Below are 17176 nucleotides of genomic sequence, written 5' to 3'. Positions count from 1 at the left end.
CAGTACAATGTTGGAAGTCCTATGGAAAGAGTAGCAATCGACATTGCAGGTCCATTTCCAGAAACCGATGCTGGAAATAAATACATTCTGGTAGCCATGGACTATTTTACGAAATGGACCGAGGCCTATGCATTACCGAATCAAGAAGCTGCTACCGTTGCAGAGGTACTTGTTGAAGAATTCTTCAGCCGATTTGGTGTTCCCTTGGAGATCCACTCCGACCAAGGGCGAAACTTTGAGTCAGCTCTTTTCCAAAACGTTTGTAAATTGATTGGTGCCAATAAGACCAGAACAACACCCCTGCATCCTCAATCAGATGGAATGGTCGAGAGGATGAACCGAACGATGGGTAAACACTTGTCCAAAGTTGTATCTGAACATCAGCGAGATTGGGACCAACACATTCATTTATTCCTGATGGCCTACCGCTCGGCCGTGAATGAAACTACAGGTCAAACACCAACCTGCCTGATGTTGGGTCGTGAAGTTCGTTTGCCCTGCGACCTAGAGTTTGGCTGCAGACCTTCCGAGGAATATGTTGCAGGCGAAGAATACGTAGACCGCCTGAAGTTACGAATGAACAACATTCATGAACTTGCCCGACAACACATCCAGATAGCCAGTGACAGAATGAAAGATCAATATGATTCTCGCTGCAAGAATGAAAGCTTCGAAGTAGGTGATCTTGTCTGGTTTTATAATCCACAACGTCGTCGAGGCCTGTGTCCTAAACTGCAAAGACAATGGGAAGGTCCGTATGAAGTTAAGAAGAAAATAAATGACGTAATATACAGAATTAAGAAGTTACCAAACGGTAAACCAAAAGTTATTCACATAAATCGTCTTGCACCATATGCTGGCTCAAATGAAACAGAGGAAGCCCGAGTCCTCCAACAGGAGATGAAAGATGCACCACAGCCAAGTTTTAAGGAATTTATGTCAAATTACGCAGAAAGAAAGAGTGCTAGATTCGGCGTGACCACAGAAGTTCAGCAAGATCTGTTTGGTGTTCCAGAAAACGTCTCTCTAGCCCACTGTGTTGCCCAAGACCTCGAAATGACTAAAGGAATCTCGTCCGTATTCAATAGAAAGTTCGGCCGCCTGGACGAGTTAAGGAATCAACAACCTAAAATTGGAAGAGTATTGCGATTGGAAGATGGTCCTCGATCTTTGCTGTATATAGTGACCAGGAAGTCTTATACGGACACGCCAAGCTACGAGAACATATGGCGTGCTCTAACTAATTTGAAGAAAATGGTCTGTAATTATGACATCAAAGATTTGGCTTTACCAAAAATTGGCCATGCAGTAGAAAATCTGGATTGGAAGATTGTGAGAAGCATGCTGGAAGTGATCTTCCGAGAAACTGGCGTACGGATTACTGTGTGTTGCATGAACCCAAAGATGTCATACCCTTCAAAGACAGTAGACTGTTACTTCTTTTCTAGGGGTGTATGCAGAGCTGGAGAATCCTGTAGATTCCGCCATCCTGGGCCATCTAGAGTTGCTGATCGGGACGCTCAGATCTTAAGAGGGGAGCAGTGTAACAAAATAATTATTGACCTACCCTCGTATACCAGCTCCCGTCTCCGCACAGACAGAACACTATCGATGTTTCGAGATACGCCGATGCAGCGCCGATGACGTGCAAGCGGTCGAGTCACATGGACATAGCTGGAGATATATAGATATTTCTGGAATATCTGTATCGCATATATAAATAGGACATATTTGTAAATAGAGTTAGTCTTAAGCTAAAGTTTGTAAAGTAAACTTGTATAAATAAAAAATAAAGTCGTATATAAATTACGAACCGCTGGTTTTATTGTAATTAGAAGTAATTACACTAATCACGCTACATTATGTTTATATGCTACTATAGTATTTTTACTACAAAAGCAAGATTACGTAGGTCAAAATTTTTGACGTATGAGCACTGTCAAAACATTAGAATGTGACTTTTCATCATGGCCACATTTATGTCATTACTTGTCAGAGATATTTTTCTTTGTTTTTTTTTACTATAAAAATAATATCTATAATTATTTATTTTAATTAATGATGCCAATTGGTTTTTATTACTTGCCGAAATACACTCACCGGTAGAGAAAACGGGCACCCCAAAAAATGGGTCATTTTTAATGTCTTGTATTTCCTAAACCTGATGTCCGATTTAAGTAATTTTTTTAATATGTTAGCCTTATTCTTTATCAATATCGCTGTAATAATATTGTTGCTAGACAGGTACATTGTCATTGTATACAGGGTGTACGAATCAAACTGTTTTTTTCTCAGACTTTGGAACACCCTGTGGAATGTTCTAGCTTTTATAAAATACTGAAATTATAACCAAACTATAGCCTCAGGTTTTCTTAACATTCTGTTTTTTGATTCATTCGCTTATGTTGGATAATAAAAAAGTTAAGCACTTTAACAACTACCCCTGTTTTTCGTTAATACAGGGTGTTTTTAAATAAGTACGGCAAACTTTAAGGGGTAATTCTGCATGATAAAATAATGACAGTTTGCTTTATAAACGTATGCCCGCAAATGCTTCGTTTCCGAGATAGGGGGTGTTGAAATTGTTCTTACAAACTGACGATTTATTTATTTCTCTAAAACGGTTTGTGATATGCAAATGAAATTTGGTAGATTTTAAGAGGTAGTTATTGCGCATTTTTTGGCATACAATTAAGAATTTTATATTCACCGTTGGCGTGCATACGGGTATAAATATTTTAGATATATCCCGTATGCACGCCAATGGTGAATATAAAATTCTCAATTGTATGCCAAAAAATGCGCAATAACTAGCTCTTAAAACCTACCAAATTTCATTTGCATATCACAAACCGTTTTAGAGCAATAAATAAATCGTCATTTTGTACGAACAATTTCAACACCCCCTATCTCAGAAACGGAGTATTTGCAGGCATAAGTTTATAAAGCAAACTGTCATTATTTTATCATGCAGAATTACCCCTTAAAGCTTGCCGTACTTATTGAAAAACACCCTGTATTGACGAAAAACAGGGGTAGTTGTTAAAGTGCCTAACTTTTTTATTATCCAACATAAGCGAATGAATAAAAAAACAGAATGTTAAGAAAATCTGTGGCTATAGTTGGGTTTTAATTTTAGTATTTTATAAAAGCTAGAACATTCCACAGGGTGTTCCAAAGTTTGAGAAAAAAACACAGTTAGATTCGTACACCCTGTATACAATGACAATGTACCTGTCTAGCAACAATATTATTACAGCGATATTGATAAAGAATAAGGCTATAACATATTAAAAAAATTACTTAAATCGGACATCAGGTTTAGGAAATACAAGACATTAAAAATGTCCCATTTTTTGGGGTGCCCGTTTTCTCTGCCGGTGAGTGTATATTAATTAGAATATTATCATAGTGTAGGTATAATCATTAAAATAGATTATTTCACAGCTCGCAGCATGTGTTTCATTGACCCAGGATGACCGCAACCAGCAACACTGAACTGTCATTTGTGTTTGAATGTATGAGTAGCGTACGAATGTCTGAAATATTTAACTAAAATTATTTTTTGGAATATTGAACTTAAATAATTGTTTTAGAAAATTTATATCATTGATAATAATAAATGTTTTTGGTTATTTAATTAATATAATTCTAAAATTCTCGTTGTAATCGCGATTACGTTTTTCTTATTAAAATATTATAACATGTGGACGCTTATTCAAGATCGGGAAGTACCGCGTTGGTGTCGTATTTTAGCTGTGCTCCACAAATTTCAATTCTAGAGTTGACGTTACGGAATATCATTATTTTCGTTAAGATTAACAAATACTTATTTTGGCATATGATTAATATATTTCGGCAATAGGGCTTTTCATCGATTGTCATTTGTTTCGAGCTTCTGTCATATGTTGTATAATTTATGTATAATATTAATAAACACGGATTATACGAGATATGACAGAAGCTCGAAACAAGTGACTGTGAATTAAAAGCCCTATTGATGAAATCCGATTGGCATCATTAATTAGAATAAAGAATTAGATATTATTTTTATAGTAAACAAAAACAAAGAAAAATATCTGACAAGTAATGACATAAACGTGGCCATGATGAAAAGTCACATTCTAATGTTTTGACAGTGCTTTTACGTCAGAAATTTTGACCTACGTAATCTTGCTTTTGTAGTAAAAATACTATAAATACATTGATTAAATTTGATTTGATTTATTTAGGTAGAGTAAGAAGAAGTACCAGAAAACAAGCAGATAACATGTCCTGGCTAGACGACAGTCAAATGCATAAAGTCGGTTATCCGAACCTCCATGCCGGATACTCGGAGGAAGACAGTCGATACGCCGCTGATGCTCACAATAAAATCGAAATTTCTGGTCGAATCACAAGGCGAAACAACGATGTAAGACTTAGACACGAAATCAAAACGCCGAAATATCTTTACGATTATGGTGTAGAAGATGCTTCGAAAAGACGTAAGAGGAATATTGAAAAGGATGATGAAATAAAAGAAGAGTAAGTTTTCTTTTATTTTCTTTTCAGGTATTTTATGCTAACCCTCGAATAATGAATTATTTTTATTGATCTCAGTTATGATTAGATGCTTTTGCGAATATTATTTTAATATTGCTTATGTTTTTCGTTTTATTGGCTCAAAGAGAACGTTTTCAGTAGTCTAGAAGTATGCGAATCCGGTCGTTCTAAGTAGAATGAATTGATTGTAAGTCGTTTATTTGTTTCTTTTACATAAAAAAAAAAGAATATGTGTGTACTTTGTACGCACGTAAGAAGTTATACTTCTATTATAATATAATTTCAACGAAATAAATATACCTACTTAACAGTTACAATACAAAAAATTAACAATAATTACCAAAAATGAACCAAAACTTAATTAACAATGCCAAATATTAAAAAAAAAAAAAAAGAAAAAAATATGAATCGTCCGGGATTTGAACCCGCAATCTCGCGATTTTTTTATCTCTGGTCCAATACTCTACCAACAAGGTCATCAAGCCGCATGCTATTTACCTTTCAGATATACATAATTATACATCACGGTGACAAGTGAAATATAAAAATAGATGTTTTATTATTTTACGCCCAAGGAAGACAAATCCAAAGACACAAAATTATAATAAAAAACCTTTTAAACCACCTTTTTCAAATTGCGTAAGTTGTATTATTAATATTAATGCTAATAAATGAAATATAAATATTTTGACGTTTCACAATTTGACAATTTACTTTTAACTGCAGTGCCTTAAAAATTTTATAGCACTAGTGCCTTAAAGTAGCAGTTTTAACGCTCCTATGGAGTCCTAAAAATTGCATTTTTAACACGTTTGTAGAAAAATATATTTAAAAACACTAATATATTCTTTCCACACCTTTTCTGGACTGATACATACATAAATTAAAACATTTTGAAGTATAACTTCAAAAATATAATATGAAAACTATTTAAAAAGGTAGTATAACTATTAACCAACCTTTGTTGTTTCTCTTCCCACAAATTTTAAAACGCAATAACCATACATAACCAAACCGTCAACCGTCCAAACCACAGCTGCGCTACAGCTGCCACATTGAATAATTTTTGACATGTCATTTGAACATCCAATCAGAACAAAGTTATAATGCGCATGCGCCGGGATCGTAGGTTTTAACATATAAAAATTCACCCTCATATCGCGAGTAAAGAAGTATAACTTCAACAATATTTTAAATTATTTTGTGAAATTAAGTTTTTGTTTTATAATTGATGGATTCGACCGTTACTTGATGGAAGTTCTATTTATCTAACAATAAAACACTGAAAACTTTTGTTTTCTATACTTCCACAAAATTTCTTATAACTGTGTGACTACAGCTGTTTCGGCAGAATGCCTTTCTCAAGTGATTTAGTTTACTATGGGTTTGCCTTTTTAAAGTCTTTAACTGAAGAGGTTGAGGAGTGGGGAGCTGTTGGTCTCGAGTTGGTCATTCAGAATTATATCTGTATTTTTTAATTTATTAATTTCCATAAAGGCCTTAAGCTATTTTTATTAGAATCTATGGAAATTAATAAATTAAAAAATACAGATATAATTCTGAATGACCAACTCGAGACAAACAGCTCCCCACTCCTCGACCTCTTCAGTTAAATACTTTAAAAAGGCAAACCCATAGTAAACTAAATCACTTGAGAAAGGCACTCTGCCGAAACAGCTGTAGTCACATAGTTATAATACATTTTGCGGTTTTCAGTGTTTTATTGTTTTTGTTTTATTTTTAACACATTCACTTCCGAAGGGTAATTTAAGTATACGCTTTGGTGCCGCTAAATTTTTTTAACTTGTCGAATACGTTATTATTGCGTGATCAGCATATGACGCAGAGAGCTGACCATACTACACTACCATAGTCCGCAGGAAATCCTAAAAACTGAATACTGTATAGATCGTCCCAAACCCTTTTTTCAGTGCGTCACAGATTATCGAATTCTCTATAACGCATTACCTGATCATGGAAGAAATAGTAAAAAAAGTAAGAACTAAAAAACATAACAGCACATTTAATAAGATGTAAATTGGAGCTGGAAGGTCAGATAATAGAACAAGTGATGGAGTTTAAATACCTAGGCATCACACTATCTAGCTACAGAAGGCTCGAAACAGAAGTGGAAGATTAAGTGAATAGAGTAAACAGAGCCGCAGGTTGCCTGAATGACACAATATGGAGAAATAAAAATATCGGATGACTTGAAAAAAAAAATTAGTTTTCTTTTTTTACGTTTGCCCCTTTCTGCATTTTGTTTACAAGGAAAACATTTTATTTTAGAAAATGCTGTTTTTTAGTTCATTAATTTGTACAGATAAAATGTTAATTATTTTTGTGTTACAGGATGGTAGAAACCAGGAGGACGTCGAACGACAAAGAAAATAAAAAGGGAGAAAATGTTGAAAATAGATTCATGGGAAGGTTAAGAAGATCGAAAACTATGAATTATGGCGAAGATAATGACACAGAGGAACCCCACGAAGAAGCTAAAAAACCCGCAATGAAAGAAGAACCAACCGTTAATGGAAATATTAGTAATATATTTTTTAATTTATCGTTTGTATATTTTTTATTTTGGTAACCATAAAAATAAAGTAATTGTGATCAATAGAAGATTTTAAAAGTTGAATACGTTTTTTGAAATTAATTCGACAAAAAAGTTGTATTCATTAATTTATTGCAAATGTTGTAGCGGTGGATGAAAAACCAGCTAATGGTAAAGCTGAACAATCTTCGGATAGTGAAGAGGAGGATGAGGAGGAGGAAGAAGAAGAAGAGAGACAAACAAGCCAGATAGAACCGCTCACTAGACTTAGAACCAGAAGTCGGCCCAATAGAAGTAATAATTTAATACTTGAATCCAGTTATCCTTCAAGAAGACGTCAAGTAAGGCAAGTCAGATCTCAACCAGTGGATGCAATAGGTAAATATATTTTCCTCGTAATATTACAAAAGTATAGTCCGTCCGCTATAACTTTTCCCATGCGGTACGATTCATTTTCAATCAAATTAAGTCAAAACAGAAAGTGAAACGTACGCCGATGTGTGTAGTATATTGTATACCTATAGTATACAGTATACAAAATGTATATACACATCGACGTTCGTTTCAATTTATGTTTTGACTTAATTTGATTGAAAATGAATCGTACCGCATGGGAAAAGTTATAGCGGACGGACTATATATACAGGGTGTCCCAGACTAACTTACCCACGCTATATCTCTTAAAGGAATAGAGATTTTCGAATGGGACAAAAGGTTATATATTCTACTTGTAATACACTTTAATATAACGTACAAAAAATCATCCCCTAAATAATCATCCCTTAGTTACAACCCCTAACTTTAACTTTTTTAATAGCACCCTATATATTTTTTTATAGTTTTGGATGTGGTCTTCTATCGTCTATTCAACACATTTTTTGAAAATAAAATCGGTTCGTAAATAACCAAGAAAATATCAGTTTAGTTTTGTTAATTATGTGTCCCAGACTAATTTATCAAGGCTATATTTGATAAACGAATAGAGATTTTCGAATGGGACAAAAATGGCCTAGAAAAAAAATATCCCCTAAATATTCATTCCTTAGTTACAACCCTTTACTTTATTTTTTTTAATAGCACCCTGTAAGTTAGGGATGAATATTTAGGGGATGAATTTTTTCTACGCCATATGAAAGTGTATTACAAATGGAATAGATCAGTTTTTGTACCATTCGAAAATCTCTATTCGTTTAAGAAATATAGCCTGGATAAATTAGTCTGGGACACACAATTTAACAAAAATAAACTGATAGTTTCTAGGTTATATACGAACCGATTTTATTTTCAAAAAATGTGTTGAATAGACGATAAAAGACCACATCCAAAACTATACAAAAATATACAGGGTGCTATTAAAAAAATTAAAGTTAGGGGTTGTAACTAAGGGATGATTATTTAGGGGATGATTTTTTTGTACGCCATATTAAAGTGTATTACAAGTAGAATATAACACCTTTTATCCCATTCGAAAATCTCTATTCGTTTAAGAGATATAGCGTGGGTAACTTAGTCTGGGACACCCTGTATACAACCGCCATCACTATTAGTAAATGTGCCTTTACTTACTTATTTACTCCGTAGTGTTACAATCCTTCATGGATTTTAACCGACTTGACAACATGCTTCCATTCCTCTCTGTCTTGAGTAATCTACATCAAAATCTCGACGCCCATATAGACCAAGAGGCAGCGCTGAAAAATCTATTTGAATTTACTAAAGCTAGATTTTTCACAGTTGATTACTGTGAGTGTGTAGATAAACATACTGCGGTCGGTCAAGCGAAACGTAGAACAGGGGTTACTGAGAGGGTATCAAAGTTGCTTTCCTACGAAGGTAATTATTTCCATTTACTAAGGCTGAAAATCAGTACACACATTCTAAATTAAATATAAATAAAAGTTATTATAGTCGGTCAGCTGTATGACGGGACAGAGCCGGTCGGTCGGCCCCAATAGTCGATTAAGGAATTGAAGCATTTTGGACCGCAATTTTTTCGTCCAGCATGCATTTCCTTGAAATTTTCACAGAAGGTAGGGAATAGTCCAAGGATCATTTTCTATATCATGCCGCTATTATAGGTACGCTAAAACCTTGGGGGTGGTTGCCACCCCATCTCGGCGATGAGAATTTTTTATTACATTTTAACCATGTAATTCGATGGAAAAAGTGATTCTAAGAAAAAAATGTTTTTTACATTTTCTTCGTAAATCTAATATTTTTCGAGTTATTCGCGCTTGAAAATAACAGTGTTTCGACGAAAGAATCGACTTTTTTAGAGGGTTTTTTGAGAATACCTAGAAAAATATGCATTTAATCAAAAATAACTGTGGATATCGAAAATGTATCTTTTAGTAATACAAACCAAATTCTTTTCCTATAATATCTTTAAGACCAATACAAACCGAGATACGCCATGTTAAAGGTTAGCTTTTTTCGTCAAATGCACAATTTGAAATATTCCAAGCCAAATAATGGGAAAAATTTGCATTTTTCGAGGAAAACTTAAATAATCTTTTTTCAACTATACAATTAGACCTTTCAAAAAAAAAAATAATAAAAAGTTTCTAGCACGAAAATTAAGTGACTTACAAAAAAATGTCGCTACCTGCTTTTCTCTATGAAAAAAATCAGTGAAAACAACCCCCTAACTATCTTCCTAATTCAAAATTGGTCTTCACCTTTCTGTAGTTCCTTTTATTATTATATTATCAATACATTCAAGGAATTTGACCTATTTAAAATGCCTAATTTTGGAAAAATTGGAGTTTAAAGAAAAATTGATTTTTTGCAATTTGGTATTTTTCACCTTTTACTTCAAAATATCTCCGAAAATACTGAAGATATGAAAAAAATTATAAACTACTAAATTGTAGCTTTTTTAATGACTAAAATTACCATGTGCATAGATTTTCATTACAGTGAATAGTTAGCCAGATATAGCTGTTTAAAACCTCTATTTACCAGCAAACACCCCCTTATTCGAGCCCTTTAAACCCGCCTCAATTAAAAACTAAGGCATCTTATGGAATTTGATTTACACAGTCTTATAGCTCTTTAAATATCCTACAAAATCATTTTTGAGGGGTCTCATTACTGAGAGGGTATCAAAGTTGCTTTCCTACGAAGGTAATTAAATCCATTTACTAAGGCTGAAAATCAGTACACAGTGAGATATAATATTTTTCCAAAATTAGGAATTTTAAATTGGTCAAACTCCTTGAGTGTATTGATAATATAAATATAAAAGGAACTATAGTAAGGTCAAGACCAATTTTGAATTAGGAAGGTAGCTAGGGTTGTTTTCGCTGATTTTTTTCATAGAGAAAAGCAGGTACCGACATTTTTTGATTATAAGTCGCTTAATTTTCATGCTAGAAACGTTTTATTTTTATTTTTTGAAAGGTCTAATTGTATACTTGAAAAAAGATTATTTAAGTTTTCCTCGAAAAATGTAAATTTTTCCCATTATTTGGCTTTGAATATTTCAAATTATGCATTTGACGAAAAAAGCTAACCTTTAACATGCCGTATCTCGGTTTGTATTGGTCTTAAAGATATTATTGGAAAAGAATTTGGTTTGTATTACTAAAAGATACAATTTTGATATCCACAGTTTTTTTTATTAAATGCATATTTTTCGAGGTATTCTCAAAAAACCCTCTAAAAAAGTCGATTTTTTCGTCGAAAAACTGTTATTTTCAAGCGCGAATAACTCGAAAAATATTAGTTTTACGAAGAAAATGTAAAAAACATTTTTTTCTTAGAATCACTTTTTCCATCGAATTACATGGTTAAAATATAATAAAAAATTCCCACCCCCGAGATGGGGTGGCAACGACGCCCAAGGTTTTAGCGTATGATAGCGGCATGATATAGAAAATGATCCTTGGACTATTCCCTACCTTCTGTCAAAATTTCAAGTAAATCCATGTTGGACGAAAAAATTGCGAGCCAAAATGCTTCATTTCCTCAATCGACTATTGGGGCCGACCGACCGGCTCTGTCCCGTCATACAGCTGACCGACTATAATAACTTTTATTTATATTTAATTTAGAATGTGTGTACTGATTTTCAGCCTTAGTAAATGGAAATAATTACCTTCGTAGGAAAGCAACTTTGATACCCTCTCAGTAACCCCTGTTCTACGTTTCGCTTGACCGACCGCAGTATGTTTCTCTACACACTCACAGTAATCAACTGTGAAAAATCTAGCTTTAGTAAATTCAAATAGATTTTTCAGCGCTGCCTCTCCGTCTAATAGCTTTAAGGTCTCCTGCTATATGATCTCGCTACCGGAATCTTGGTCGTACACATAGTCTTCTTGAAGTTGGGACTTATTCCCTTACCGGCCTTACTATTCTTTCGTCAGAATGTGTTCTGAGGTGTGCTGCCCATCGCACTGTGGTTCCAAATGCCGAAAACGTGGTCATGGACCTTCAAAAGTATATATTGTTTATACACTTCGGAATTACTTTCGTTCGTAAGGGTTTTTGGCATCGCTGATTACGAATCTGATATTATTTTTTCTCAAAAACAAAATGGTGGATGCAACATGGCGGAAAGAAATTGAAAATATCAATCAAAACGCAATTTTTTTGTCAAATTTGGTAGTTTAAGGTCGCTGATTACAAATCTAACATTTTTTTTTAAACAAAATGACGGACCCAATATTGCCGAAAGAAATTCGAAAATTTTATTTTAAACTGATAACCAATAAATTTTCTTCATGAAGTACAATATTCAGAATGTGCTTCTATTGCCTTCGTTTGCTCTTTAATCCATTCTGATTTTTATCTTACATAGTTTTGCTGTTTCCTGTTTTCCCTTTGTATTCTGACTTTTCATTTTCTTTTTGACCTTTACATTTACAAAATAAAAATAACACAATGTTTGTTTTTTAGATACCAGTTCAGAATCCGAAGAAGAAGGAAGAAAATATTTGTTAAGAGACAGAAGACCCAAACAGGCTCCCAAAGCAAGTAAGTTAATTTGCCTGTATTTATTACAAATTTTGGAATTGCGTTTATTTATTGCATTTATTGCTCAATCCCTGACTATGTTGTCCGTCAGAAACAGATTTATTGACAACATTTTGTGATTCTTCTTCTTCTTATGCAATCCACCAATGGATGTTCGCGATCACGTTTGACCATTTTCCTCTATTCCTTGTAGTATGTATTAGGTCTCCTATGTTTCTTAGCCCTGTCCATTGTTTGACATTACGGAGCCATGACATTTTATTCCCGCCCACTCCCTTCTTCCTTCGATCTTTCCTTCAATTTAAGGTTTGCAGAAACTGGTATCTTTCGTTTCTAATTAGGTGCCCCAGGTTTTTAATTAGGTATGCCGTTTTCTCTATTTAATTGTGCATACAGTCGGAAAAATGAAAGAATACCCATGAACGATCATATCAATCACTTATTTTGTATTTGCTGTCTTTTTCTATAACAAACTTTTGTTATTTATAGAAAAAGAAAGCAAATACAAAATAAGTGATTGATGTGATCGTTCATGGGTATTCTTTCATTTTTCCGACTGTAGCAGTTGTCCTTCTGTACCAATTCTTCTCAGGATTTCTTCATTTGTTATTCGTGCGGTCCAGGGAACTTTAAGTTTTCGTCGATGAATCCACATCTCAAATGCGTCTAGCTTATTGATTGTGTTTATTTTTTTAAAGTCCATCCTTCCATGCCATATAGGGGCACCGACCATATATAGCATTTCGTGAATCTTAGTCCTAGGTTCAGGTCAAAGTCAGAGTTCGTAAAGACGTTTCTGAATTTCGTGAATGCACTTTTGGCCCTTTCTATCCGACATTGAATTTCCATATCCGACATCCAGTCTTCACATAGCCAGGTTCCCAGGTACTTAAATTTTCTTACGCGTTCTACATCTTGATTGTTATATGCTAGTTTTGCATTTTGATGTTGACATAATTGACGGCTGATTATAAGGAACTTCGCCTTTTTATGTTGATGCTAAGTCCCATGTTCTCGCTATGTTCTCCAATTTTATTAAGGTTTTGGAGGTCTTCTATATTGTCTGCTATTAAGACCGAATCATCTGCATATCGTATATTATTGACCCAGGTACCATTTACTTTGATTCCGCTTTCGCATTCCTTAAGAGCTTCCTGGAAGATACTTTCTGAATATAAAATGAGCAGTAGTGGGGAGAGAATGCATCCCTGTCTTATACACATCTGAGAATTTTTTGAGCTTGCGTCGTTTCATTATCCACCTTGGCAACAGCTGTTTGATTCCAGTAAAGAGCTTCTATGCAACGAATGTCTTTTTGATCTATGTCGAGTTGTTTTAGTATACAGATTCGGCACTTTTTTAACTACCCTATGGGTTATTTAGTGTGTGGAATAAAGATAATATTTAATTGTGTGAATACAAGTGAGATGCAGTCACGATCTCGAATGAGTTGGTTTGAGTTTGAAACAGTGTTGCTACATTTCTGTTACATCTTTCCTTCTAAAATATTAGTCAGATACATGAGAGTAAAATAATATTTAATTCCACTAGAGTTGATTGTAGAATTAAAATTAATATTGTCACAAAAAAACTTCAATAAAGTAGCAATGTAATAGTTATTTTCTAAGCGATTCTATTAATTACTTAATTAGTTAACAAAGAACATTGACTTAAGGAATTGATGCGTGGCAACTACGCGTTATTCCCCTCAATTCGTAGCAAAATAAGTCACGCCCGCCTCTCTACCAAAATTAAACTTCAGTTTTCAGTTCAGTCCGATGTCGTCTGCCGGTGCGATATGTGACTTAAGGGTCTGCATCGCGCCAAGGGAACCGAATGAAACTAACTACTTGCACGATTGCAGATCCTTCAAGCTTTCTATGCATATGCGGTATTTACGAATGGATTATTATTTTTATAAGTTTATGGATACGTATTTAAAACATATTTCACCTAAAACATTGTTCTATTTCTTCTATTGTTCTATCTAATAAAAAGCTTCTATTTTTTGTGGCATTTACTCATGTAATTTATTATTCTAAATGGGAAATAAGCCACAATTTAACTTAAAAAACTCCTACTTCGAATGTCGTTGTCAAAATACAAAATATTATATTATAATAAAATACAAAATATTATATTATAATAAATTAAAACAAAAATGTTGTATCCTTCACTTGATTTCTTCCGTCATGACGTTCTCCTTGGCGATCAGGGTGCCTAAGTATGTGAATTTGTCCACCACTTTAAAGGTAGAGTTATCAACAGTGAATTGGTGACTGATGTTTCTGGCTCTATTGTTGGGTGTTGATGCCATCGTCTTAGTTTTCTCCTCGTTTACTTACAGGCCTATATTTTTTGAAGCATTTGAGAAGGTGACATTTCTTCTAGCTTGCGTGTTGTGCAGGAAACTAAGTCCACGTCATCTACATATGCCAAAATTTGGGATGATTTATTAAAAATATTTCCTATGTTGTCTATTCGAGCATTTCTGACCGACTTTTCCAGAGATATGTTGAAAATGAGACATACCAGCGCATCTCCCGGTCGCAGCCCAACATGCGTTTCAAACGCCATTGTTCGCCCTGTATTTCGACTTTACAAACAACTTTACGCATTGTAGCCTTAACCAATCTTATCAGTTTATCAGGGATGTGGACATGTGGAATTCATCCATGGCTTCATACACAATTTAATATTTGTCCTTATTTCGTTGCATAGGTCGTCGTCGAGATTTCCGTCCAGCATTTTCAACTTTAAGTTGTGTTCATTACGAGGCGCCAAGCCTTACTCCGATCAATGTATCGTACCCATGTATCAATACCAGTTAAAATATATGCAATATTTTAAATACTGTCGGCAAACGTACAACACTGAGTAAATACGAAGGGGGACGACAACAATAATAGATACTAGGCGAGGATACAATCCATTGCTCTCCGTAGTGAACAAACCCTTAGATTTCGTAAATATGGGTTTTTACGGGGTTGGGTAGTTAACCCAACGCCAAACCCCCTTTTCGGAGGGCCATTTCACCCGCTCTCGTCAGTTCCCGACCCAACTTTCCACCCGGGGTTGGATACCGGATCTCTAGGTTGGGTTGCTCGGTTAACAGGGGACACCAACGTGAAGGTGAGAGTCGGATTTGAGTAGAAGAGGCTAATTGGAGTAAACTGGAATCAACTCCATGTTTTCGCATTCTACCCCTTTATCCCCCAAAAAAAATTTTTAACCTAAATAACAAAATAAGTACTTTTTTTATAAAAATATAACCAACATAACAATAACAATTCTAAATAATTAAATTAAAATTAAAGTCATTTAAAAAAAAATATATTTTTATAAGAAAGCCAACTGAAAAATTTATTCTAAATAATCAAATTAAAATTAGTCATTTTAAAAAAATATTTTTTTATAAGAAAACCAACTGAAAAATTTATTCTAAATAATTAAATTAAAATTAAGGTACTAGTACACTTTAGAAGACCAAAAATAAGCACTTTTTCAAGTTTTTTTTTCTCAGAACCTTTATTAAAAATGAACATAAAACTTTTTACATACTAATACATAACTCTTAGAGAATACCAAGAACATACTTTTTTTCATTTATGCACGTACACTAATATTGTAGAGGGCGCCAAAGTCGAGGCATCGAAAAAAAGGAGTTCCGATGGCGGACAGTTAATCTCAGGATTGGGAGCTCTCAAACAAAAAAATCGTACGGCATTTGAAAAAGGAAGGTTTCTTACGTGATAATTTACCACCGTTAGTGAAAAATTCCGCAAAAAAAAGATTTTACCGAACTTTGAAAAAATTTTGTGAAAAAATCGCCCGTTTTTCTTTAGTTTTTTATGGTTAAAAAATATTTATTTTTTATTTTTTGGTCAAATTGTGGTAAATTGTCACGTAAGAAACCTTCCTTTTTTAAATGCAGTACGATTTTTTTGTTTCAGATATCCCAATCCTGAGATTAACTGTCCGCCATCATTTTTCGAGGCCTCGACTTTTGCGCCCTCTACAATATTAGTGTACGTGCACAAATGAAGAAAGATATATTTTTTGTACTCTCTAAGAGTTACATATTAATATGTAAAAAGTTTTATGTTCATTTTTAATAAGGGTTCTAAGAAAAAAATTCTTGAAAAAAATATTTATTTTTGGTCTTCTAAAGTGTACTAGTACCTTAAAGGCAAAAACAATTCTAAACGAGTAAATGTTCGAACAAACCACCCTCTTGCAGTGAACAAAAACCGAATCGATCATACAATGACGATCTCATTGCATTCAGCTGATCTGGCTCTACCTCACTGCAGAGCTGAACAATTTTTTGTTGTAATTCTGCTAAAGTGGTCGCTCGTTCAAATTCATGCTGGTATATTTTGGATTTTAGCATACCCCAGAAATAAAAATCTAAAGGTGCTAAGTCTGGTGATCTAGGGGGCCATTCTATTGTTCCTCGAGTAGAAATTAATCGTCCCGGGAATGTTTGTTCCAAATAATTTCTGACTGCGGCTGAATTGTGTGCAGGGCAACCATCCTGTTGAAACCAGACATCGTCGAAGTTGGGCGCGACGTTTCGAATTGCGGGAGTAATCTGATTTTGCAATAATTCTAGGTACTTACGTCCATTCAGATTTCCCGTAATAAAAAATGGACCAATTATATGATCGCTATAAAGTCCAGTCCACACATTTAATTTCTTTGGGTATTGTGTTCGCACAGCAATACTCAATCGTTTATTTTTCCTAGACCAATAGCGGACGACAGATGGATTATTACGTCTGTGGATGGTGAAAGAAGATTCATCGGTAAACACAATATTTCTTAGAAAGTTATTGTCGACATTCGACTTCTCAATCATAGCTTGACAAAATTGCATACGTTTAAAATGATCGTCTGGGAAAAGTTCTTGTGTGGTTTGCACTTTATAGCACTTGTATCCATTTCGTTTTAATATGTTCCTCACAGTTCTCTCCTTTATGTCAACTCGTCGGCAATTTGTCTGCTCGAACAAGGCTTTTCTTCAGCAGCTAAGCAGACTTGCATTTCGCGAGCTTCGCGTTCGACAGAAATTACTTTCGGTCGTGGTTGATTCGC

At 34.3% G+C, this 17176-nt stretch overlaps 1 protein-coding gene across 5 annotated transcripts in view; it reads left to right on the top strand.

The window, feature by feature from the left end:
* LOC126880481 (ATPase family AAA domain-containing protein 2-like) overlaps positions 1-17176 on the top strand; it is a 168646-nt gene that overhangs the window by 57759 nt on the left and 93711 nt on the right. For all 5 annotated transcript variants that reach the window (XM_050644343.1, XM_050644341.1, XM_050644345.1 and 2 more), the window contains 4 exons: positions 4233-4527; positions 6898-7088; positions 7247-7477; positions 12002-12079. In XM_050644343.1, the coding sequence (XP_050500300.1) occupies positions 4233-4527; positions 6898-7088; positions 7247-7477; positions 12002-12079 (795 nt within the window). The remainder of the gene's footprint in view (positions 1-4232; positions 4528-6897; positions 7089-7246; positions 7478-12001; positions 12080-17176) is intronic.

This window comes from Diabrotica virgifera, chromosome 2 (assembly GCF_917563875.1).
Source record: "Diabrotica virgifera virgifera chromosome 2, PGI_DIABVI_V3a".
Classification (NCBI taxonomy): domain Eukaryota; kingdom Metazoa; phylum Arthropoda; class Insecta; order Coleoptera; family Chrysomelidae; genus Diabrotica; species Diabrotica virgifera.
This window is presented reverse-complemented; position numbering and strand designations above follow the sequence as displayed.